Source organism: Excalfactoria chinensis, chromosome 10 (assembly GCF_039878825.1).
Source record: "Excalfactoria chinensis isolate bCotChi1 chromosome 10, bCotChi1.hap2, whole genome shotgun sequence".
Lineage (NCBI taxonomy): Eukaryota > Metazoa > Chordata > Aves > Galliformes > Phasianidae > Excalfactoria > Excalfactoria chinensis.
Window position 1 is genome coordinate 9,412,762 of NC_092834.1, and position 27,704 is coordinate 9,440,465.

Below are 27,704 nucleotides of genomic sequence, written 5' to 3' on the forward strand. Positions count from 1 at the left end.
AAATTAAATATTATCAGATAATCAAGTCATGACTTATTTTTCAGGGTAAATTAATTTAAGAAACTACCCAGTTAAAATGACTAAGATAATGATTGTACAACTCTTTAGAACTTTTTACAGCTTTTAGTTAGGAAATCTGGTTTTGCGTATATTTTCAAATCTTTTTCATGTAGTCTCTTCAAAATAAACATAAATGCGCAAGTCCAGCTTGTTCAGTTTCTCAGTAGTATTCCAGCCTCTCTTGATACCTTGTCAAATAATCTTCTTAAAAATAATCTTCCTGCTGGAACTAGTTCTGTACAGATTGTGTATGATTAGGATATTGCCAGAGGAAGAAAGTGGGATGCTCTGTGTTCTTTCTTTGTTTTTTTACCCTTCATGGGAACACCTTTGTGGTTTAATGTAACAAACATCTCTTTTCCTTTGTGTGTCCATTTTGCAGAAGCATATGTATTATAATGGTTTTCTTCAATTAGTTCTATGAAGTTGCAATCCTCATTGCATACTTTCTGTTGAGAATAAATAATTTAGAGTAAAATAAGTACAAATGCTTTTAAAATACAATCAGAGAATACTTAGATTGGGGGAGATGGGAGAAAAAGGTTCATCACACAACCCATGCTTTTAATATTATGAATATTAAACAAATTGATATACTAGTAATAAATAATATTATTAACAGTGATAATAAATTACGCTTCTGAAAACAGAGTATTGAATACTTAACATTAACATCTTGAGTTTTAATAAAGTGCACAAACTCCAACAACTGAATTTTCAAAGTGAGTATGAAAGTTGTGCACACATGGGATACATTTTAATTTTTTAGGACTTTCTGTCATACAACCTGTTTCACACAAAATATGACATCTGTTTTTAAGAGAGTTGTGGGGATTGTTCGAGAAGTTAGTGGCGGAGTTGCATACACGGTTGAGGAGAATTTAGCTTCCATACCTTTCCATAGAGTCTTCCTGACTTGTTCATTGCTAGAAAGTATTCACTTTCCACTCCTTTGATTGCCACTATTCCAACTGCCACTGTTCGGATTTCTAGAATACCTGCAAATGTATACAGGAAAAGTTACACCGATGCAAAATATCTGTTTTCCAGTCTACCTTTATGCTTTCTTAGACAAATACAATTCTGTGCTTATCAAAAATCCTTATCTGCATTTATTAGAAAAAATATTTGTTTATTCATGTGAAGAAAGGGCTAGATTTTTTAAATCCTCTGTATGTGATCATACGGCCGCTTAACAGTCTGTAGGATAAATTTTAAATATCTACTGAAATTGAGATGTTAGAATAAGAAATTTTTATATTTTCAACGAATTGGTGGATGTTAGGATTTATTGTACTCTGGGTTTCATTTAGAAGAATTACATCCATAGCCATCAGGGTTCAAGGAATTTGTGTAAAGCCTTTGTTTTGAAGACACATGTAGCTGTATCACAAATGAACAAGTGTAAACCTTACAACTTGCAAGTGATAGGAAACAGACCATAGTGTCTTACGTAAGATAAAGTATTTGTTTGACCTTTGCATGCTTTTATGACTGATAGGAATGGGCAGAGATACCTGTACTTGCACTGAGAGCTTATTTATTCAAAACCAGAAAATAATGAGTGTTTTTCTGTATATTTCTTTACGTTTTCATCTGGCAGATGTGTATCAGCGACAGCTTTCTATAGTCACTATGATACATTTAAATTACTTGCAATGTAAAAGTATATTTAGGTAAAATTAAGATGTTAAGGAATGCCAGGTTGTTTTCAAGCATAAATGTTACTATTGTTTTAAGCGATGGTTTAGATTTACATTTCTGAGTTTAAGATGTTTTTCTCCATGTTGTGTCACATAGAGAACTTTGTGCAGGACTGTTTGCGTTGTGACTCGTACGAAAAAGAGTCCTTCAGAGCCATTTCAACTATAGGCAGAAACTCAATAGCTAAGCACTGGGAGAGGAGTGAGGGAGGAGAACTGCGTCAGCTGGTCTCCTGAACAGCGACCTTCCTCTTGAATAAAACCTTTACTTTCAGATCTGTATTGACATTTTACAGCTACCTCGCATGATAATATTTTTGTCATTAGTTATTTTTTGAGAACGCATGAATGCTGCTGCTGTTTCTTTCCCTATACTTTCTCTATATCTTAATAACATCCATCTTGCTGTCTTCCCTTCCTTGATATCACAGTTGTATCAGTCTTGACCTGTTATTACTTTTTACTCCCATTTTCCCCACCAGTAGGTCAGTTACCTCTTCTCTTGTTGTGTGCCCTGCTGGGCATTCATTTCTCTGAACAGTTTTACTTCTTAATGCTAAGCTGACTTTAAGTAAAGCTTCCAGAATTCTTTGAGAAGTCCCACTCTGCTGCAGGCCTAACAACAATTCTTACAAAGGGCAATTTCTAACCGAAACTTGCAAAAATTATATTAACTTTCATTTAAATTTCACTTGAGAGAAACCACAGCGAGGCTGAAAAACAGATGAACATCTGCATCTAGCCAAACAAAGAATATGAGAGTGGAAGGGATCTCTGGGTCATCAAGTCCAGTGTTCTGCTAGCCTGGGAACTGCATCAGATAATTCTCTTTTCATAAACGTTGCCAATACTAAATTGGAGTTGTTATTTCTTTGCCCCCAGTGTTTCCGCCAAAGGCTGTTCCAGAGCTTGATTTATTTTAATGCCTACAGACTCTGTAGTAATTTGCAATCTGCATTTTTTCAGTGACAGTTTATATCCATTTGCTCTCCTGCCTATGCTTGCCATTATCTGAAGGAGAGGACTTTTTCTTTTTTGAAGTTTATGTTTGAATTTTCTATTTATACAGAACTGAAAAAAATGATTCAGAATGAGTTTGTAAAACAAGTCATTCTAATAGGAATGGAGTTTTCCTTGAGTAAGCTGCTGTTGGCTGAAGTTACAGGACTAAGATATACTACTGCTTTTAAAAAGGAAATGCCAAAAGCTTTTGCCTAAGGCAATATTATTATTAGAATTTTTATGTTATTTTAGCTTTTTTTTTTTGTTTGTTTTGTTTTGTTTTTGTTTAATGAAGTAGATATTGACATACTAACCTGTAGGAATTACTTTATTTCATTTTTTCATTTTTGGTATTTGTTTTTCTACTCTATACTCAGTTCAGATAGAAATGTTGTTTATGTGCATGCTTAACACCATCTAAATAAAACAGAATAGTTCTTCTGGTTGACGAGTTCAGGATAGAAATAAGAAAATCAGAAATATTTTAAAATTCTCTTGCAGAGAAAATCTGAATGACAAACGTTACCAATCAAACTAATATTCTATACATTCTTTGAAATGACAGTTTACATGATAGATGTATTCAGAGATCATTAACAGGCTCTACATTGTATTTGTTACAATTTCTGCATGAAAAGCAATGGATTGGTAATTGAAGACATAAGTTTACATTCATAAATTATTATGCGTATGTGATACTATGAGCTGTATTATTGTATGCTTCTCAGAATTGTAGGCAATTATGTGCCCCCAGAATTAGGATTAGCTTTACATAAATAACATTTGACACACTGATTCAGAGGTGATAAGACATCCAAAGATGCCTTTGAATTGCACATTTCTAAAGTATTCTGTTTATCTGTGCATCTCTTTATAAACTTTAGTGACGGGATATGAAATAAATAATTATACAATAATTATGTCACATTAAAAATGTACTATTGGCAGCATTCAAGACAAAGGAGAGAAACCAGAGAGAGTTCTCTGGAAATAGCACTTGTATGATCATCATTCGCTTCAGAGAGTGTTGCGGCCTATCACAGACTGCATGTACTCATTTTTCTGCTCCTACTTCTAGATCATTGCTATTCTGTTATGTCTTAACCAATCCCCAAATAAGAAATTTTCCCTTTCTAGCAAAGCATTTATTAGATTTAGGTCTCTGAGGCAGCATCTTGTGCACTTCTTTACTCGAATCATCACTAAGCTTCTCACTCTATTTTAAGACATATGACGCAGATTCCTTAGCAAGATGACAGCATATGGTAAACTTCCTTTCCTTCTCCAGTTTCTCCCTCAGTAACTCTTCTGTTTATTTCAGAAATGTAGCACTACTACAATTAATCAAAATTTTCAATTAAATCATATAGGAAAGGGAAACATTTCTAGTAAACTTTTGGAAAACAGACATTAAAAACAATCTTTTGTATGGAACTCACTTGTTCTGTTCATTACAAAGTGTTATGGACATTTAAGAAATTAAAGTTTTCCTTCATACAGAAACCATGCAAAGAAGCTGCTCAGGTTGAGAAGTCATACGCAGAAGGTTTATTAATTTATCCATACCAGCACCACAGTTATGTCACATGGTTAAATTTAGTGTCCAATATCAAGGGCCTTCCACAGACCGTGAAGAATGAGTTAACCTGATTTAAACCCAAACTTTGAGGCTAAAGAGATGTGCATAATGAAATCACTGTCTCTTCAGATTATAATTTTATAATGAAAAAACAAAAGTTACTTTCTCTATTATAGCACCAGAGTAGGAAATTGCTAGAGGATATACGAAAAATAAAATAACAGCCATAAAATAGAGGAAGTGCATTTTAGTTGTCCTTCCTTCCTTATTTTCAATTCAGAATGTGTGTTAAGATACCAAGATATCAAGATTATAGAATATGGAATTATAGTCGTATTGGCCCGTCTTTCTTTTCTGTGTGTTCCTGATAACTGCATTACTACAAGAGAAATTAAATGATAGTAAATGGGTACTAAGGTTTTTTGTTGTGAATAGGAAACTGATCTACCAGTAGGTGTCATGAGGTAAGAAATCTCTTCAACCAGAATTCTGTCAACCACGGATATTTTGTGTTTCTTCAGTCAGCTCTGTTCTGGTGATTCTTGCCAAAAGGATGCTTAGCAAAAATAAATCAGCATTTGAGTTGATATATCCTTATGTTCTTAATGTTTATGGTTTATAATACAGTTTTCATTGTTACACTTAGCCAAGTCTGTGAATGAGATCTTTTTTGCTTTGAAATTCAGTACCACTATTAAGTCTTTGATAGGACAAGCCAGGAAGAACATTTGGCTTACTGGAAAGTAATCCACTAATCTCATTCATAAATGCTGGAAGGTCTTTGATTTTGAGTAACTGATGTTATTAAAATCAGTGACAGTACAACTCTAAAGATTAGTTTTATGGGCTTTATGTGGATAGTGATCTCAGTCAAGCAATTCTTATTATTCTGATGAACCATTTTTAACAGCGCTTAAGACATGAATTTACTATGAAAGAAAATGCGTTAGTTTCATTGGTCCCCCACTGTGAACCTAAGTCTTTGTGCTTAGTGCTTGTTAGCTGAATCAGTGGAAGTAGGTAAATCTCAGTAACTGCAGAAAAAAATGGTAGTAGAAGAAATGTTGTGCTGTTTTTTGTAGGCAATTTTATACCTAAAGTGTATAAACCATAATATAAAACATTGAAAAAAATGGTGAGCTGTCTTACATGTGGGATCTGTTGTTGTCTGTTCCCAAATGTTCGTTTAGCACCTGATACTTCAGAGAAATTATGAAGAACTAAAATGGACAGTCAGAAATTCTGCTAAGGATAACCTCTACCTCTTCTCCTCAGTATAATAATACAGCATTCATTGTCTTATTTCAGCAAGTCCGTTCTTTGAGGCTTCCTTATGAAGTAAAAAGTCCTAATCCCTTCAGTGTCTATTCACAAAAAAAAGAAAAATTCACCAAGCCAGGAGAGGAAAGAGAAAATTCTTGTACGTAGGTTTTGAGAATTGTTTCATCCAAGAACCCTTCTAAAATTCTAATAATTTCAAAAATTTTTAAAGACAATCTTAAATGATTCAGATGATGATGATGGTTAAGTTCACAAGGCCAACTTCAAACAAGTCTTATACAGGATTGAGTTAAAAATGAAAATGTAAACTGTGTTTTCCAGTTGCTTTGTCTGAAGAATCCATGTAAAAATTTAGGAAAGGTTTAAAAGAAGACTTGAATATACAACAAATTAGCTGGGGAAGAAATCAAATTAAAGCCAGAAAGAGAGAAAAAAAAACCTGAAAATGGGCATGTAAAACTGAAAACAACTGTCATTTCTATTAAATCAGCATGAAATTCCAAACAATTTTATATGGTTGTACGGTCAGCATATCAAATATAACTCAGAGTTGCCAGAGTGAATGAAGATTCCTGCAGACCTGAAAATCTTTCTGGTGTACTTAAAGGACACCCATCTGAGATAGGCTATGATTTCTCTTTAGAAGATGATGTCTATGGATGCTGGCAGCAGAATTTTTAACCACTTGAGGCAAATTAAATATCAGACAGTTGATACAAAATCCAGTAGAAAAAAAACTAAATACGCAAAGCAACCCTGTAAGTTAACACAGCAGTTTTAGTGTGTGGAATATACTTCTGTTTTTGGAGACAAATGCCTTCTGGTCTAGAATGGCAATTGCTCAGTGCTTTATACATATGTACCTGGGGACTTATTTCATGACTGGGACTTGGAGAACAGGACAGTACCTTGGGCTGGAAATTTAAGTAGAAAAATTGGCGTTTAGCTACATCAATAGCACAAAACTGAACTTTCTCCTGTGCATTTTTCTTTTCCTTTGCTGGTGTTACTTGATAGTTTTGTTTTGAATTGCCTTTGGTTTCTGTGCTAAAGAACAAAAATACTCAGCGAGCCATCTTTTCACATGGTAGGGAGCTGCTCCAGTACGTTGGGTGATAAGATTGTGGGAGGTTTAAGAAGAGCTTTTAAAGAACACTGCCATCTCTTTTCCCAAATGTGTCATATGTTGTTGGTATCCACTGAATGTTCCGTTGTATTTCTGGTCACTACTACTGTTATTAGTATCAGAATGTCTTTAGGCATTAATACAAAGAGAAATGTTTGCATCCAGTAGATTCTTCAGCAAGGCCAGCAGTAATTTCATCCCAGTATTTTTCTGTTCTGCTAGGTATATATGTTTAAGGGTGAGATGGAATTTTGCCTACTGCTGCGAAGACTGCTGTAGTCTTCTAAATGCTCAAAAAAAGGGAAGAAGAAAAGGCAAAGTAGGTTTTTAGTGAAAGAAAAGCAAAATATAATGTCCAGAAGTTAGTTATTCTTTTATATTTCTACTATTTTCTTTCAGAAAACTGACAATATATCTAAAACTTTAAAAAATATACTAAATGATTTAAAATACTCGATATTATAAATAAATATATATTTGTGGTTCTTAAACTGTCATCTCTCGGAGTACTGCAGCTGAGAAAGCATTCTATTGCTGAATTTTTGAGGAAAGGAGGCTGGCACTGACAGCTAAGCACTTGTGACCTAATGTGTTTGTGGGTCCTTTCCTATTCAGAATCATCTTGAGATAAAACATGAAATTTCAAATGGGGAAAGAGAAGGTAGAAAAAACTTGGAAGGAGAATAAGTCAAAACAAAATGGAACTTCTAAGATACGTCTGACTTGTGTTTCTAATTAAATTTGGAGCACATATTTATGAATTCAAGTGACTTTTAGAAAAATGATTCAAGGCCAAGAAAAATGCACTCATTGCTTACAAGACGGTGCCTTATGGCTGTTAATGCAATTTGTTCTTTTGATCTGGGTTTTACTGATTTAGTGTGTGTTTGTACCCCTTAAAACAAGGAAATACAAATCACTACGGTCAGTCACACAAGAGTTTCCTAAAGCTTTCGCAGTGTTACTTGTGCATGTGTGCACTGAGAGAGGCAGCACGATAAATTCGTTCATCAGCTGCCATAGTGCATTTGAAATGCTTCTCCAGAGGAATCTGTCAGTGTTGCATTTCTAAAAGTAAATGGGTAGTTTCTTTAGGAAGTTTTGTTAAGTCAGTGGTTTCAAAAAATGGTAACCCATAGGAGTATACATGTGAAGTATTAGTTTGTGCTTAAGTTATTTTATTTCCTGATCCTATTTTAAAACGTATGCATTTAAAAGTTTGTATTTTGGTGTGTATTTGTGTGCTCATTCTCTCTCAAATCTAATGGTAACAAATAATGTTATTGATTTAAGAGATAGTGTAATATTTAGTTATTTTTCTGTAATTCCTCCATTGTTAAATTATAACTGACAGAGTGACAAATTTTATTTTCTATGTTACATACTCTTTAGCAAGAGAGGGAAAGTGTTTAGCAGGTGGTACCTTGTAAAACATACGATCATATGCTCTGTAAGTAGAAATAAGTCTAAAAGTATACATCATAATAGTTTTCATAGCAGAGATTAGATTGCCCCCCTTCTCAGGAATTTTCTGAATAAACCATTACTTGTGGTAACAGAAAACAAGGTGCCAGACATGTCTCATCAGTATGATTATTCACTGTCACTTCCCACTTTTCACTGCAATGTGCTTGCTTCTCCCTGTGACACTCAGAACATGGATTTTATGGCAGAGAGACATGGCATATTTTGCTATTATGGCAGAGAAGTTTTCATTTAGAGGCTTTGTGTTGTATCCATGCACACATTTACTGTGTATGCACACACTATCAGAAGCATTCTAGATATGCAGATGGCTATAAAAATGACCTGCACATAAGCAGTGTACAAGTCTGTCAAGGATTTTCAGTGGAGCAGCTGAAGGTACTGCCTCAGTGAGGTCCTGGACATCTTGATACCATGGGCAAATACCCAAAGCACTTAATACTCCTGGTTTCCTCCTGTATGTGGTTTCCAGGCAGGAAAACTGTAGTTGTATAAGGAATCGTAGTTAATGATAGAGAAGTATTCCTAGAGGACACAGTACAGCATCTTTTTTGGCCAAGCATCCTCAAGAATTTGCTTATAAGATTCTGCATGCAGAACAACTGTTTAGTTAAGCATCAGTGGCTGATATTTAATAAGTTTATTTTTGCAATTCATTGGGCATGAGAACAGTAGGTGTAATATATAAAAATTATGAACTGCTAAACAAAAGTTCATCAAAATATTTTTGTACTTTGTTGAATTTTCATATACTTATGGTTTAAAGATTCCTTAGTTGACATTTGAAGGTTCATAAATGTATCCACTGTTTCTTAAGACTAAAAATTGATTAAAACATGGATTACTAGATAGAAAAACTTTCTAATAAAGACCTTGTTCTGGTGGTATTCAACAGCTGACTGGTAAGTAGGTTACAGAGTTGGCAGTGTGTCAAGGATTCTTTAGGAAGCTGCTAACTTGATGATTCCATGATGACAGCAGAAAAGTAAGAGATCAGAACCAAAAAGAGGGAAGAAGGCTCAGGAGGAAACTAAAATAGCTGTTTACAAATGCCATTATTTTACTTACAAGATGTGTACTTGGATTTGTGAGTGTTTACTATTATGTCAGAAAAGGAAGGAGTAAGCTAAGTTCCTCTCCTAAGTCTGCATTGTGCAAAGTATTTGGAGTTTCACAGGCATCACCAAAGGTATAATCTGACCATCTGAAAATGTATTACTGGTATCACAGCACAAGAAGTCTGTTTTGAATAGCTAGCCTTTTTGTTGTAAACTTATCATATTTGATCTGCAGCAAGAAATACTAAAAGCAAAAATACATTTTCTAGTTACTTTTCAAAGTGAATGATAAATGTGAAGCAGTGCTCATTGTTTTACAACACTCAGTAAATCTTACCTCCACTAAGTACTGCAGAGGAGTAGTGTGGATTTCAGTAACTGAATTGCAGTGAATTATTGCTGAAGAGAAATAGCTTCGGATTTCTGAAAGTATTTTCCCTTGTACTGTATTGTTTGGCTTTGTTTTTATGTTGACTTTCTGCTAATGTTGGTGGGTTAGATAGAATTGCAGATCAAATGCATCCTTCTTCATTTGGAATGACAGCACGTTAAGAATTGAGCTAAGCTTAAAATCACCTCTCCTTTGAATGTCTCTTGGGAACACTAGTGCTTGCGACCACTTCCTTTGCAATTTTTCTGTTGAGTTGATCTTCAGAATCAAAAGGCTGTGACATTTTTCTCTAAAGTAGATTGTAAAACTGTGGAATTTTTCAGCTGAAAGGTCTCACTTGTGAACAGCAAGTGAGTGTAGTAACCTGCTGTCCCAGTCAGTCATTCACTTTCTCATTAAACTCATTTAGAACCCTTCAATTTTGTTCAGCTCCACTGTGCATATATTTTCTTACTCAGCTTCTTATATAATGTTGTTGTTTCTCGTTTTTGTAGGAAAGTAAATTTCTCTCCAATAAAAATTGCCTTGCAGCTAAACATATGGTTCAGTGAAAAATAATAGTATATCTTCTCAAATTAAGGGTATCCTATAAAATCCTATTCTTAACCCCCAGTCTGAAAAAGCACTCTCTTATTATAGCATTAATAATTTACTGGTATTAAAAATGGAAAAAAGGATGATGGAATGTCTGTTTACAAAATAGATACAAGTGTTTAAAAGCACTATGAAGATTAATAGTTCAGCGCTGAACAACAAATCACGGTCATTTCAAGGATATCTCTAGTATTTAAATCTCCCGTGGTAATTTCACTGGAATGAACTGTCTCTTTTAGCGCTGCAGACGTTTAGGATCTAGCTTCAGAACAGCAAAACTCTGTGAAAATGCTGATTAGCCTTTTCACAGCAAAATGAGATGTGTTCATTTAGTGATACATAACTTCTCAAATTCAGAGCTTCAGTCCCTACATCTCTTTTGCTAATTTAAAGCATGGAAAATTGCACATTAGACCAGAGCGTCCTATAAATAAATCAGCTTTTTCTTCAGTACGTGTCACTATCCTGTTCCATGTTTTCATGTAAGAAAGAGCTGTTGTCTTGGAAATATTGCCCAGTGTCACTGTGGGTTAAATTTCCTTCCCCTTTCCCGTGCAGAATTAGCAATCATTGTTGATGTAAAATTGGTTGTGTCTTTTCATTGGGAGACATTTTCATCTGTTTTTCTAAGAAGAATAATCCATATTCACATATTTTCTGTTGGTATAAGAAATTGATTAATTGTCAGTTTTGTGCTCTGAAGAATTTCATTTCCAGGTGCATTTCACATGGTATAGCAGCTTATCACCTGGGTAAAGTGGCTGCAGGCAGTAGGAAAGATGGCATAAATGTATCATGGCACTGCTGGGCTCATCCAGTTAAAGGAGGTAAAAATGCATCAAAACCAGAACTTGCTCCTTTTCATATGCAATATCCCCTCACTCACAAGGACTGGCTGTTTTGTTCTGCATAGTGTAGTTTCTCCAGCCATTCCTGTGCCAGCTTTTCTGATCCCTGACACGGGCTTGGGAAACAAACAGCGTAGCTGCATGCTGGGGACAAAAAGAGTCTAAAAATTCCCCTCCTATTCTCTCAGGATTATTTAGAACTGTACATTGTTGGCAAACATTACTGAGATCTATTTTTAAATGCTCACAGAATGATCATAATGACATTCTTAGGGCTGAAATCTATATTATTATTTTAAATATACAATGAAATGCATTTTTTTTCATAGTGAAAATGTTCCCCAACGTGGCTAGTAACTGAATTATTTAAAGTCAGTAAAATTCAGAAAGTGAACACATAAGGAAGAAGCTGGCCACAGTATTCCAGAGCTTAATTTTATACTGAAGAGAGGCTGACATAGGGACGAGTAGTTTTAAGTTGTTTTTAATTTTGGACTGAACAATTTTGTTTCACACAGTTCAGAAAATTTAATTCTTAAATACTGCAATCTCAGCTGGGATAGATACGCATCTTTTCATACTCCAAGTACTTAAGTCAAACGTAGGGCCAGTGCTTCCCAACTGAATGCATTTCAGTTAGATTTGCAAATCAGATCTGCTACCTGGGGTAGGATCAGCTGAAGACAGACATCTAAATACATCAATTACATTACGCACAAGAACACAAGCAAGCAGTACATAATTCCTTTCAAGGTACAAAATGTAAGAAGCTGCTAAGAAAACCACACTAACCCCTTCCTGCACCAGAGTGGGGAGTGATAGAAACCATCTGGCTCATTCTTTCTGCCTTCAAAACATTGCTGGACATATATTTATATGATACAGTCTCTCAAATTGTTCTGTTTGCTTCCAACAAATAATTTAGATTTTAGTTGAATGTGAAAAATATATATTAGACCAAACACTGAAATGAAAGCCAGTGGAAAGAGAAAATGGGAAAAAAACCCACAAACACACGAACTCAAAACTTGAATCAAAAACAATCAAATGATCTAACCTAATTCCTATAAGTAATTAAGGATTTTTATTCCTGATATTTCTCTTGTCATACTCACAACAGGGATCAAAAAATGTGCTAATTATCCAACAGTCTTTTTGTCTTGTTTATTTATTTTTATTTTTATTTTTTTTGTAAATAGCTTAAATCTTTGTCTTTATTTCATCTGATATCATTAATTTACTTCTAGTTAATGAACACTACTCTACAAATTCTGTCCAGCATATCAACCTGATTATGAAAATCTATGTGATATTTGCCATTGACTTGCACGCAGGCAGGTTTTTAAAACCTCTCTTTTTATTTACATCACCAGATGTTGATGAATGTGTTGCTTTCCTCATGTTAATCTCTAGGACTTTACTATCTTCATGATTCCACAGCAAAACTGAGAAAAACAGCAGCAGCAGCGGTGGAGAAAATTGTTTCTCTGACTCGGGACCAATTAGTGTTGCCAGAGCAAATACACTGTGGGAGCTGTAGCTAAATATCTCTTTTATTTTATATTTATTTTAAACGCAGCTCCAATTATCCAGTTTCAAAATCATTTCTAATTTTTTTTTCAGTCTTGACTTTGAATGTTAGGATGTAGAGAAAAGCAGGTGTTAACCATTTTGAGTTTGCTGACAGAAAAAGTTATGCATACACTTAGTTTTGCCCACATGTGTAATTATCGTAAAGTAAGTGAGAAAACTATTGCAGCTGATGTCATGTAAGTATTTCCCAAAGCGAATTCCTTATAATGCCATCTGTGACTATTTGCAGCAGACTCTGAAATGTGATGGGTTTGTACACACATGCCTGGGGTGTATAGCTAATTATTTGCATTTTCATAGTATGTGCTGACAGATCTTCTTTTCCAGAAAGATTCTGTCAGAACAGCACTTGTGGTGGCCATGAAACCCAATTCCAGTAGCAACTGGGACCGTTCATCACGTTGCATATAGTAATAAGCACCTTGCACCATCTGTCACTGGTGCACAGCCTTTCTGTGCTCTGCTTTTCTGAAGTGTAACATGGAAACAATGTTCCAGCATTTTAGTTGAAGATATTCATACCCTTAGAAGAAGAAAGATGGGCTCTAGAACTACTTCCAGTGATGCAGTAATGTAATGTTATTTTCTGAGAAGTTATCAGTCCCAGCTAAACTGTGCAATGTCACAGAGTTAGGACAGCAGACTAAACAGTTAACAGAGCAAAGTCTTAGCCAAATTACATGAAGAGTTTCTTTAAAGCACATTTTTGTTATGCCTTATTGGTTTGAGTACTCAGTGCTGTTTCTCTAGCTTTTGTTCTGATTGTTACACCCCCAAGTGTAAATCAGTGCAATTCTGTTTATTTCAGTTACATTATAATCATTTAAGTCAGCAAAGGGTACATAGAGGGAACATAGAAAAGGGAAATTATGAAGCTGGAAAGCTGCCTTGTGTTATCAGCCACTTGTTCACGTTACCCCAGTAGCCACCCTACAGGGTAGTTTAGAATGGGATCTACTATGTATACTGCTGCCTCACTCTGCCTTCCTTAAGCACCTGGCTCAGAGTGACCAAGTCCCTTAGAAAGATTAAAGAATCCTTTTGATAGAAATTAATGCAACATGATTCGGTTCAATTTTAAAACATTACCAAATTGGTCTGCTTTAGCACTTGGCTCTCAAGTAGCCATAGGAAACTATTTAAAATGTGAAAGAAACGTTTTACTTTCCTTACCAACTAAGGAATATGTTGTATGGCCCTGAACTGCAGAAGGGAAGATGTGAGCCTTTCTGTACCTGTGAGTAGCAGTAGTTAGTTTAGTTAGTTGTCTTGTCTCTCAGCGCACAGGTACTACGTTATCACTGTGTTGTGGCTGTTTATAATGAAGTTGTCTGTGACCAGTCTGTTAAAATATTCAATATCTTAAATTCAGATCCATCCCAGCAGCCATATTGTTATATTGGCAGCATTCCAGATTTCCATCTCTGACAATAATCAAACAGCCCGTTTGATAGACTACAGTGCAGTGCACTGGCATAAGCATAAAGACAGACTTTTCTCTTGATCTTTAGACAAATGGAAGATCTCATACCACTCAAGCATTTGATAACAGCTTCAGACAGGGGCCTTTGGGAATGCTTCACTTTTTATTTTCTCTATGACAATTCATATAATTCTTATTTTGCTTTTTTATGCATCGATGTCATGAAGTTTTGATGGGCTCTACAGAAGGGATACATGAACAATCTGTAGCAGACTATATGGACTCCTTTAAAATCTGGAAAGCAGCTGGTCTATGAAATGTGGATGTTTGAAAATGCCCATATTGATACTTTTTAAAATACACACAAAAATCTTGTTCTTGGTAAAGAATTTGATACGGTTTTGCTCTAACTAAAGCAATTGTGGGTATTCCAAGCAGTTAATGTGATGAATAAACCTCTTCTTTCTTAAAATATCTGTGACTCCATCTGTAATGCAACAGAACATTGCTGGAGAAAAGCTACCAAAACTGACCGAGAAGGTCTGTTTGTGCTCTTTTTTTACCCTCTTTTTGTGAGATGTGAATTCCCCCCGTCTATCAATGTATTCTCGGTTCACAGAGGAATGCAAATATTAGGCTGTAGAACAATTTCCACAAATATAGGTTTTTGTCATTCTACTATTAAATATATAAACTTAATTATAAGAGTAAATAAGGCAAATACTTTTTACTCAGTGTAGATGGTTCTGTGGTTTTAATATAGCTCCAAAAAACGTAGTATATACTTCTGTTTATATCTTGTATACAGGAAGGTAATTTTGCACGTAAATCTGAGAAGTTACGGGTAGCTGTTTTTCAAGCTAAATATCCTAAATTGAGTATATCATGATGTATTGTGTCCCTAAGCCTGTATCTTCTGTAGAATTAATAGGACTAGGAATTTTACTACAAGATAGATGTCAGTAAGATACAGATAAGTAATTCTGACTTGCAAGTCAGGAAGAGATTAATGGTGGAATAAGAATTTCATTTTTCTTTATTCCCAATCTGTACCACCGATGTTACAAAACGGTTTCTTAAAGTGAAAGAACATGGAATTGCAGAATCAAGAGTTTCTATTTGGCATCCTTTAAATTAACTCCCGAGCCCTCTGGTAGGCATCAGTAACAAAACTCAGACTGATTTCAGGAGATCCAGGCTTTTACAAACTGTATTTTTCTCTCTCCTAATATGGGTCTTTCAACTCCTGAGCAAACTCTTCCTGATGAATCACAGCGTTAGATAGCTTTTCCACTAGTCAGTAACTTAACTCCTCCACAGCTGTACAATACTCTTTTTTCACTTTCAAAACTGGCTGTTTAGGCTATTAATGATAGTTCTTTATGGTTAGTCAGTAAGTCAATAGGAATAGAACACCCGTGTCTTGAATGTATGTTGAAATGAAAGTTTATGCTGTACTTCCCAATGATTACTTTCTCATGTTGATTACATCTCTGTGTTTTTGAGTTTTCAATCAAATAGTGTGCATTAATGAGGGAGTATTTTTTCATGCTGAAACCTATATTAATGAAATAAACATGGCACAGTCTGGCACAGCTCAAATCAGGCACTTTTTGTACAATACCACTGTGATAAATTGCAGCACATGTGATTACCATAGATGGTATATACAAATAATTCTCTAGTGCTGCCTAAAAGAGGATAAGAGGAAAACAAAGGAAGACCCACTGGGATGGGCATGGAGCTGGAAGAGAGCAAACTTTTTCTAGGAGCTGTAGCCAGCTCCTAGATGTAGGAATAGGAGCTGTAACTGGTAGTTCCATGTACTGACATCATCTGAAAGTATCCATAGCTGTGTTACAAACGAGAAGGCATTATAACAATCTGTGATCCCTAACTATCAGAAGAAAAATGGGATTAAATTCATTTCTCTTTTGACAAAGATAGGTATTTATTACATTCCAAATGAGAAACAATTTTGAATATTTCTCCGTAGCAATTACAATGAACTTCTCTCCCAAGATCATTTTCTGCTTACATGATGTGGGCCTTGGAACATCCTATTCTCCTAGATAATCTGGTTGGATCAGAGCTAGGCTGTACACCACCTTGCTAAACATGTTACAAATCATATGAAAAAATCTGCTTTTGCTCTAAGTGGTGCTGGTTTTATCACTGCTGTATCGACTAGCTTTGTTTCCAGTGTTCCATCTGGATGAAAGTTCTATTTCACAAATTGTCATTGAATCATTGAGAACATGCCCTAGAACAACATGATTAAAATAGATCAATTCAAATTCAAAACACTTGATTACTTAGTTAAAAAAATTAGCAGAGCATGATTTCTTTGAAAGATGTGGTAATAGTTTCCTAGAAAAATGTGGCAATCTTTTTTTTTTCTTTCTTTAATTTTGTTGCATGACAGTTATTTGCATTTCTGAATTTCTCAAGTCGCACAAAGAAGCAGACAGAATTGAAGTCATACGAAGTCATTTAGTTTGATATTTACAATCAAGTGGTCTGGGCACCAGTTTACTTGTTTGAACATTCTGATTGAAGTGGGTGTGTAATAATCCCAAAGAATGGCTTTACTAATGGTTGTATTATTTTTGTTGCTCAACTTATGAGGCATTTAAAGGGACAAGTGTAAGTGGCCTAGGATTCTTGCCATTTAGTTTTATAATTTATGCAGACTCTCCTTAGCTCACACTCAAAAATTGTGTATCGTTTGGTTTTATTTCCTTTGAACTAACGGATATTAACCACAAACTCCAGCACTTGTTCACCCAAACACTTGTCTGTCACATTGGTGGAAAGGTGGAATAATAAGCCGGACCACTTGTCTTTTACAGCCCTGGTAAGAAAACTTCCTCACAACTGCTGGAGCGCACAATCAGTCTGAATAGCAGCACCCTGAAACAGAGCACTGGTTCTGTAGGGGTAGCAGGATGTGAATGTGCAGGAGTCTTAGAACACCTGTGTATTGATTACATTAGCAAGATAGCACAGCTGGCACAATTTAGTTGGTTGATGCAGAGTAAGGAGAGTTCCTTACAGAGAAGAGGCTCTCTCTTTGTTTTCTGTCATGGTTTTCTTCGTGTTTCTTGTATTCTTACCTGATGAGGTGAGTGCTAGTATTTATTTCCTGAGTGTTTTTTGGGGGAATTGTAATTTAGAGATGAAGTATACTTTATGAATTTTGATCTGACTTAAGTATGGTGTTTTAGAATGTTCTAAGGAAGTGCTTGCTTGCCTACCTTCTGTTTGGTTTTGGCTTTAAAACTGTCATGAAAATGCTGGCTAGGATCTCCATGCTCATTAAAGATGTAGAAGGTTCAATTAGAGGAGTGGAGCTACTGGAAATAGGCTTTTTTTCACCTGTAGTTTGAATGCAGCCTTTTGAAGTTGTATTCAGTTTGGCTTTTGCTTAATGACATTACCTTTTCCACAAATATTGTTTAATTATTTTTCATGCTTGTAGCTCATATATTGACAGCAAGTGTTTAGTATGTTTTAGGGGCTTTCTTTTTTTGTACTAATTTGGTGTTATTGAATGTGATTGAATAGTAAGATGTGCTCAACTAATAGAAGCAACAGTACTGGGTGGGGATAACATAAATCTCAGTGTGGACACAAGACTTTGTCCCTGTCCTTTTAGCATGGTAGTATTACAATTTTTCTTTTTGTATCGTTGGGAAATTCCGTGTCCATGGTGATTTCAGGGCTTCTCAGGTGCAGTTTCCCTGTATAAGCAAGCACGAAGGACTGCTAATTAGGAGGATCTTGTAGCATCCTTCCTCACAGTGAAAACCGGTGGGTTTTTTTTGCAAAGTGGTCCTCATTAGCATGTCTCGCTGCTGGAATCATTATTTGCTGGATTTACAGACCTGTTTTACTAAATTCTTGTAAAATCTCACCAATACGTAGTCAACTACTTGGATGTCTGTGCTTCACCACGCAGCCCCTAAGCTGCATAGGCTATCCAAAGGAAATACATTAGCATAGTAGAATTTTGTTGGTGAAAGCTGCATTTTTCAATTGTGTTGGTCATGGATGCAGCCTTTGGGATTCAGGTACTTTTTCCATTTTCCTTGCAAGTTTCTATCAGGTAGTACAAGTACTGTTTTCAGAAAGTCTTTGCTGCAGAAACTATATAAGTAGCAGATGTAATTGATTCCTTTTCTGCTCAGCGTTGCCTTCTTTCCTTCTTAGTTACACCCACATTTTCTCCCAAAATTAGCTGCTCAGTGGCTAGCTGAAAAGCCTCAACGTTGTCCCTGCTAGAGTTCATGTAGACAGCTCAAATGCAAACCTAACATCATCATGCAGCATTTTGTGTTATTCAAGAAGCCAGAAAGCTCCCCTAGTGGGTATTCATGCATTCCTGACGAGCACATAGAACCTCACATTCACCACCATATTGCTTACAGCTGTGCATGCAAACAGTCCACAGAACTGTGGCACCTGTGCAGCCCTGGGATTTCAGCCCAGCACAGACTCACATGCAACCTTCTCAAAATTTCCTGTTGACTGTAGGTATCCTAGTGTCTTCAGCTGTAGATTATGTGTTCACCCGTAATGTTTTCTGTCCTTAATGGAGATGTATCTGTGTGTTTACTCTGAATAGCCACTTCTGATTGAAATATGAAAACACACTTGACATTTAAAGGTCACAATAAAAACTTACAAAATTAGCACAGGTTGTTAGGGAACATATGGTCTTCTTAGTATGGTTGGTTTCATTTGAAAAGACTTTCTACTTAGGAAAATATCAAATTTGCTGGCAACAAAATGACTGAGGACAAGTCTGATCAACTTCTTTTTATAGTCTATAGCACCTCCCAGTGTCTATTAACACATTCAGATGAAAGCAAGCCATCTTACCAAAAATAGAAGTAGGATATGGCATACATACTAGTAAACTTCAGAAATAGCAATGCTAAGAATGCTAAGAGACTCCTCCAAAAACCACAATTTATAGGTAACAGGGCTTTTAACAGAATATTGTAATTGAAGTGGTGGAGTCGAGTGGTGTTTATTTTTCTGCCTGTCTCAGAAGTTATTTTGGTTGACTTCTTTGAAATAGATCTCTTATCTGTGTTTTCATTTAGTTTTGTATTCATCTATCAGCGTTCTGTCTGTAGGTAAATTTGAAGGATCACATTCAGATGTAAAATGTTGGTTTTTAGAAGGAATAACCGGATTCTTTTATCATTTCAGCCTGTTGTTTTTAGTTTGAGTTGTCAGATTCCTACTATAAAATCAAAAGAGCAGGTGCTTGCTTGGAATAAACTGAGGTAACTCTGCTGTTGTTAACTGGGAAATACTTGTCTGTTTGACTAATCCAGCTATCTCAGGAGATCTTAATTTTCTGTTGATGAAGTGTTCAGGTACTGGTTTCATGACAGAGGCAGCGTGTGAATGCTGTAAACAGAATCCGTTATGATTTAATCCTCATCTTATTTGTTGTTTCCAAAGCTAAATAATAGCTAAGAAAGTGTATTGATTGCATTGGTATTTTTATTGCCTTTTTGTGTGTTTGCATGAAGTTGCAGGCCACATCTCTGAGTATCCATTTCCAACTTTTCAACACCAATTGTTACTGAAAAACAATTTTCCATTTGTATGAATGATGTCATGTGTTATGAAAGTCTTGAAGTGTGACAATCCAGCGCTATGACTGTTAACCTTTGTTATTGGCATAGGAATTTTCACTGTTAACTTTTTCTTAATAACGTTTCTAAATTATGTACACCAGGAGGGTAACTTGACCTTTCCATCAGCTCACATCAAGAATTAAAAATTAAAAATAAAGTCAAAGGTCAAAAAAAACAATTGAAATACTGTTGCCAAATATAGTCATAGACCGTCAATTATGCAATGAAACCATTGTGCCACCCAAGGAGAGTAGCAGCCTTCAGTGGCCTGAACTTACTCAGTTTTAATGAAGAAAGTGTTCCAAAATATATGACTAGCTGGTACATCTTGCAGTGTGGAGAACTGTAATTGCATGCTTTAGGATGTCGTGATCTTTCTGAGGTTTAATACAGTGGAAGAAACAACCTTGCACAGTATTCCAGGATTCCCAAAATCTAAAAAAATCACATTCAAATACTCAGACATTGCAGAAGACTGAAAGCTGTGAAGGGAGAAGTCCGGATTTTTGTTCTGTGCTTCAAATGTGGCATAACAAATAATCTGTGTTATATGTGCCAATATCTATTTACTGATATGCAAAATGGCTTTATCAAGATTTGAGTTCTGCTTCTCTGTCTAGCTGCTGAGTTTGATTATTCTTGTTACTATTCTATGAATCCATGCTTTATTATAAAAGTATTTATTGTCTATAATGTTAATACAATATTTTTGAAGGTTTGGAAGTTGTTTCGCTATTTTTTTTTAAGCTCTTGAATTATTATTAGTAGCATTATTATTAGTTTTGTGTGTGTATATAGAGACCTAGAGTGTTAGAAGAATTTTCCCAGTGTCTGTAAGCAAGTTGATTAAAAACTTGGATTAGCCTCAAGTCTCTTGAGTTTCAGGTCAGGGCCACTTTAGCAAATGTTCTCCAGGATGGATAATTAACATGCTTAGTGATACAGCACTGATTATTACATTTTCTTTTTTTTTTCTTTCTATTGAGAAATTGTGAATAATGGAGGAAAAGATGTGGGCCAGAAGGAATGTATTTTATCATTTTCAGTTTATCTGTCAACTACTGCAGTAAGTTAAAGGGTTTGATTGATGATTCCTTTAAAATGGGACATTGCACATTTCTGAGAAGTTTCTGTATTGAGTGACTTAGAAAAACTCTGCAGTCACAGCTGAACTATAAAGATATCAAGTCAGATTAATCAGTTCAAGCACAGCAGATGTAGGCTTAGTCTGTTTTCCACTGTTACATTTCTCTTAGCTCATCCCCCAGCTCTGAAGCACATGGGTAGGCACAGCCTTGTTGGTATATGTGAGCTCCTGAGGTTGTTGACTACACCTGAGCCCAAGGCTCCTTACACAGCTGAGGCAATCACCTTGTGCTCAGAGTGGGAAGAACACTAAGTATAAACTGCTTCTGTTTTGTTGTTTTTCTGTGGTAAATGCTACAGAATGGACAAGATGAAGAAAATTCACAAGGTGAATTCAGAAGTAATGAAGACTTTTCTAATTGTATTGTTTGGAACCCAAGTCATAGTGTTTCAGCTGAACTTAGATCTGAACACTGATAGGTGAGCTCTTAAGATTCTTGCTGCAGTGATTCAAGACTTAACTCCCTCCTTTTTACTCCATGCTTCTCCCAGAGGGCACTGTTAACAAGAAGTCAATAGAAGCTAGAGGACAGTCATATCTCAGATGTTTGTTACCTCTATCTTTGCTAAAACACATCATTAGCGACAGTTGATGGTGAAAAGTTGGGACTTTCAATACAGAAAGGATAAAGGTATACTCAGACTTTCTATCACAGGTTTAAACTTCAGGATCAGTAATTATCAGTAGTGCTGGACAAAGAGCCAGAGGCTGGGAAGATCTAGAGAAATCTTTTGTATTTTGATTAATTAATACCCTGTTAGAGAGAAAGTCATACTTGCACTGTAGGCTATTTCTAGAGGATATACATAAATTGCTATTTGAATGAAATCTCTTCCTGTGAAAGTAATTGAAAAGATTAGCAGCGTACTAACACGAAGCAAAATCACTTTCACATGAGTGAGGGTTTGTTTTCTACTCAGGCCAACATATTGGTTGAATCAACAGACTCTTGAAAAATCAAGAATGCAGTTGCGAAGACAGGGATTTTGCATGGCTGGAGTATAATAACCCTCAAATGAGTGTGGTACGTTAATATCTGCCTTCAAGGATTCAATTTTCAAATATCAAATCTTCTCCATTCTTTAATATGCATATAAACAACAGAAGTAAAATTTGATGTGAAAGCACAGCATATAGACCTGTTTATATACCAATGCCTGTTTTTGCCCAAGAAGAATATACAAAATACTATTGGAAATACTTCTGGTTTCTAGGCAAATTTGAATGTTTAATCATTGAGATGCAGATAAGGTTTATTCTGTCAAAAGATTACGTTTGCACAAAACCAAGTTAGACTTCATTTAATTTTGCTGAGCACTATGAGATACTGGATTCTGACCAAAATAGTTTTCCAATAGAAGTTTATTTGGGATAAAATTTTGAGTCGGAGAATTGCAGCCATTTCATGCCTAGATATCACAGGGCTATCTCTTTTTTTTTTTTTTTTTTTTTTTTCCTTTACATTTTTGGTCCTCTTTACCCACTGAGAAGAGGAGGAAACAGACACTTTCTGGGTTTAGAGTGCACATGGAATATGATAGGATCAGACATGTTAGGATTCAGGTTCCGGGAAGGCTTTTCTTGTAACTAAGAGGCCCTTTGAAGTCTTTAAAATGAGATTCCAAAGGCAACAGAGCGTGGAAAGTCCTAAAGCATCATCCAGTTGTAGTTTTAAATCCTCTTGGATAGAGTCAGTATGAACTCTGATTTTTGCTTTCCTCTTTTCTGAACAAAAATAAAATCTTATGAAATTCATAGTCACAAACTTAAAAGCTAAGCAGTGTTTAGGAGAGAGTTATTTTCTGTCAGAGATGAAGAGTTAACAAAATACTCTTATCTCCATGATCTGCTCCATCACTCACTTCTTCCAGTTATTAATTCTGAAGGTCTGTTTTGTGTGCCTACTTAGATTCTTTTATGTGAACAAGGTACCAGATTTACTTTTGAATATAAATCCAATGGTTTATGCTTGGGCAAAGTATAATTAGTGATTATCAGAGAGAAATAATGATGGATTTTTCTGGATGGTCTCATCTTCGGGCTGCTTTCTAATTCTTGCTTTAGTTTTGTCAATGTCTGACACTTCTCACTCCGTGTTTTAGTCTTCAGTGTGAAAGCAGAGCTGTTTCTGCGAGGTGCAAAGTGATTTCCTCCACTTAGTGAAAATTTACTTAGTTTACTCCTGTGTTATTTGTTTATTTTACTTTTGTGTTACCCATTTTGTGTCCACCAGAAGGCTCCTCTGCTTTCTGAAACACACAGAATGATTTTCTTTGGGTATGTAACAAGGTCACCACTGTTACAAGCAGGGATTCATCAGTTTGCTTTCACTGATACAGTACACACGTTTCTTGAATTAAGCAATTAACTTATAATGCAGTTTGAAACAAGTGAATGATGAAGTCAGGTTAATTACAATTAGTGAGTCTAGATTTGGGCCATTGTTATGTAATGGAAGTTCAATCCATGCACACAATGCAATAGATTTGAAATAAACATCTTAAGAATTTTTTTTCAGCTGTTACTTTTATGCACTATGTATATATGGTGCACATTTATTCTGTTCCTTGAGAAATTTGAAACCTTAATTCCTCACCATCTATGCATTCTTATATTTGTAGACTTGACTGAGAAAAGCAGCATGTACTTTGGCACTTGCCCAAGTTATCATGTAGAACGATGAAGTTATCATTCTACAGACATTTCTAATTGTGAAGATTGCTCTTCACAGTGTTCATGCTTCACAGTTCATGGGCTGAAAACAAGTCATTGACTCTGCAAGACTGTCAATGCAGTTTCTTTAATGTTGGTTGAAAAATGTTTTTTTAATTTTCAGTTTAGCAGTCCATGTTAATGATGATTCAGTGGGGAGAGAATGTGTGAGTGGCAAATTAGGATAAAATTTGAAGATGCTTCTCAGAGCAGTTCTTCATACCTATTGATTAATTTTGCTGTAACTGTTCTGGGATTTCATCCTAAGAAACAGGTTTGATTTACATTTCACTAATCTAAAACTTCCAGAACTGGAGTTCACAGAGCAGGAATGTTTGAACACACAGAATAATCCATCTTAGCAATGGATGCAACTTTTAAATGATGCTTTTCAGAAATCCTGGTTAAAAATAGCCAGTTGAGTCTGCTGATGTTAACCAAACAAAACAATTGCTTAGGGAAAGCAGATTAGTTCAGGTTGTCTTCTTTCCTCCCTCCCTCTCTCATCACTTTCTCAAAGTGTATTTCAGTGTAGAGCCATAAACACATCTTCAGAAAGGCTTTTTACTGTTGATTTGAGTATTTGGCAAAATAAACAAACAAGGTTAAATTTTTGAGTTTCTCAGGAATTCAGTGCTCATATTTTTCTGTTTCCCTTTGTTTGTATTTCCCTGTTCTGCTTACCTAACAGAAACATTCGGGTATTATTTCGTACTGCACAACAGCTTAATTATGGAGAGGGTCCCAAGTTTAAGATGGTGAGAAACTTCCCATATACTTTACATAAGTTTATTGATGATATTTCATCACAATGCATCTCAGTTACCAGATAAACCTTTCAAGTGTTGATTGTTTTCCTTCTGATGCTCATTAGATTTGCCAGAAAGAGTTTAGTGTTTTTTACACGTAAAGGTAAGGGTATAATAACTCAAGGTTATGTTTCTGTAATTTGTAGCTGTTTATTACCAACAGTAAATCTTCATAAAGTACTCGGGAAACTCTACAGGAGAATGGTTTGCCCTTAACACATGATGATCTGGTATCCTCTGCTGGTTTTACTACAAAACAATTCAGGACATCACTAGTGTGCTTCAGCAGCATGGAATCCTGCAGATAATTGAGGAGCCTTACTTGAGTTTGAAATAATGCTAAATTACTAACAGAGTTCTTAGTTAAGCAGTGTGAAAGCACAAAAAGCAAATGTACATAACTGCCGAGCTCTATTTGCTGCCATAATATTTTAAGTACTTGTTTGTAAATAAACACAAGGGGGAAAAATGGATACAGCCGATATTTGCTTCTCTGCAAAAATCAGAAGAAACCTTCAATTGCCAGCAATAGTTCTTCCAGTTATTTTTATGGAAGCTGCATTTCACTTCCAAACTAGCACTATGGATCTCTATTGTAACAGTGTCCTCCTGGAACTCAATGGGAGACTTCTTGAATATGGACCAAATAATTTATTTGGCTGCTGGCCATGTGTTGTCTTTCAGAGCAATATAGCTGCTCACTACATAATAGAACAGGAAGAAAAGAGACATATGGAAACAAAATTTAAAAGAAATGGTACCATTATGCAACGGAGCTTTAGGTGCTCAAGGTGACAAGTAATTAATGCATTCATGAAATGAAGAAATAAATTATGAAGCCTGCTGTCTAGGTGCTCAGCATTGAAAAGTGCTGTTTTTATAGAAAATAAGCTGTAAATTTCAGTTGAAAGATGAATCGCACTAACAGCTCTTAAATTTGAGGATTTAATTAGTTGTTTGTTTGTTTTTGCTCCTGCTTTTATACAAACTACGATGGTATGAATATCCTATATTAAAAACTGTATTTAATAGCATCATTGGAAAGAAATTTGATTTTTCAGATGACTATAAACTCTAGACCAGCATGTCTCTGTCTTCTAATTTTATTTTGAAGTGTGCAGTATAATCCTATGTGTTTTATTGTTGTGTTTTAAGACATTACTTCCTTAAGTAGATGTCATGCTCAAGTATGCCATCTGCATAACATGAAAGCCAAGAAATGAAAAATAGTGATTGTAAAATTGATGTCGTCAGTAGTTGTTAATGGGAGATATATAGGATATGTGTGAAAAATATACATTAGCACAGCAATTCTTTTGCCAGTTCAAAAGTTGTATTTGCTACAGCTTTGCAAAATATTATATGTCCATTCTCTCTAGATGAGTCATCTTTTTGGAAGAAAGAGGAGAGAATATTTTTTCATCATCATGATCATTGTAATAATGAACTGCAGAAACTATAATAGATTTGATCCCTGGCTTGGCAAGCTCTCTGAAAGATTTTGCAAGACAGTTTACATAATTCTTTCCATTGAACTTTCTAGTATTGCATATATTTTAATTGTTAACTGAAACATACCAAACTTTTAAGTAGTTTCTATAAGCGTAGGTTAATGTTTCGTAAGTATTTTATGAGCAGAGTTTGTGGTTATACATTTTCATACTTACAACCTTAATTCACTTGTTAAAATAGGCTCTCTGTTTGCTAATAGTTACCAGCTGTAACTAATACATTAGCAGATCTACCATGTAGTATTTAAAATGACGCATTTCAAAATCAATAACAAATGTCCTGCTGTAGGATTAATTGGCAAACTTGTCTTATACAATGGTCAGTACGCTATACACAATTCTTCTGAAATTACTATAAATCAACAATAGGGAAACAATGGTGTGTAAATTCTTAAAAACGTAGAAGTCAAATAGGAAAAGCAAAGATGTTACTTACTGTAGTTGTTGTTTGCTTCTCTTGTCCCTTTTACTTTGCCTCGCTTATCAATCCTCATATACCACTGAGTTCGACAGAAAAGTCTTCTCACTCTTACATCCCCCCCTTCCATATAATCATAGCTTCTGGTATGTCGCTCAGGGCTGGAACAGTTCACATTTGTAGCCATTTGCTCTGGAGTCATGTCATTGCAAGCTAAAGATATAGTGCCCATTAGAAAGATAATGTAAAAGTATGATCTGTAGAGCAAAATTGGCAGGATCCATGTCAGTATCCATTTGTGCATTATAGTGCAGTGTTCTGGGTGTTCATGAACAACATAATGAAAATTAAATCTCAAGTAGGCTGTTGCTCTTAGGTCACCGACCTGCCTTCTGTCTTTACGAGTTACAGATTCATTTAAATGAGATTGTTCCCTCTTCTAGAATCCTGATCGTTATTCCTTAATAGTTAATGGCGAAATAGAAGAGCTTCTTAAATATCTCTTCAGTCAGAATATCCTTTAAAGACACAAGTTATAAAAACCTTTGTTGCTGTAACCTTCTGTACTACTTGAATTTGCTGCTTGCACTGAAAGTAAAAGATCTGTGAGAAAAGGTGCATGTGTAAGTCTTTATGCTCAATTGTTACAGACGTGCAAGGATACATTATGCTACTGAAAAGTACTTTACATAAATGTATGACATGCTAAGTTGACTCTTATAAATATGCAAATGTATATACAGTAGATATCTTTCACATAACTTATTACATAAACAGACATTTAAACTGATTGTAAACATTGCTCTATCTTTACTCTTAAGTCCTTCCAAAAATCCCCTACTGATACAGCAGAAATACTTTCTCATGCATGGTAAAATTCTGCTGATTACTTCATGCATATATCTTTGCTATTAACATGATTATCAGGTAACATTTCCTTAGTTTGAATTTCAAGACAGACTTGAGTCTTAGCCTGTGTTTTTATTCCTACTTTTTTTAGTTTATCAGTACAAACAGTCTTCTTAATGCTTTTTAGCATCTAGCATATACAAACGAAGATAAAGCTTGTTAACTGTTAGACACAGTTAAACGTTCTCGTAAAGGACAGATAACTTACTTGTTCCTGTTGATAAGAGCTGGATACCCAAGTATTCCATTTCTGTTGTCTGCTTTTTGCAACATGAGACACAGCACTGCAGCTACAAACTTTCTCAGCTCAGAAAGACTCCACCAAAATAATAATTGTTTCCATAAATCAACACGCTGGAGAGATGTGTGCTTATGCGTGTGCGTGCATGTGTGTGTAG

At 35.4% G+C, this 27,704-nt stretch overlaps 1 protein-coding gene across 1 annotated transcript; it reads right to left on the reverse strand.

The window, feature by feature from the left end:
- FGF7 (fibroblast growth factor 7) lies at positions 1–27,704 on the reverse strand. The gene is made up of 4 exons (XM_072345890.1): positions 27,515–27,704; positions 26,416–27,000; positions 955–1,058; positions 1–509 (listed from the first exon to the last, which is right to left on the reverse strand). Exons 2-4 carry the CDS (start codon positions 26,699–26,701, stop codon positions 315–317), a joined length of 585 nt encoding a protein of 194 aa, XP_072201991.1. The 5' UTR covers positions 26,702–27,000; positions 27,515–27,704; the 3' UTR covers positions 1–314.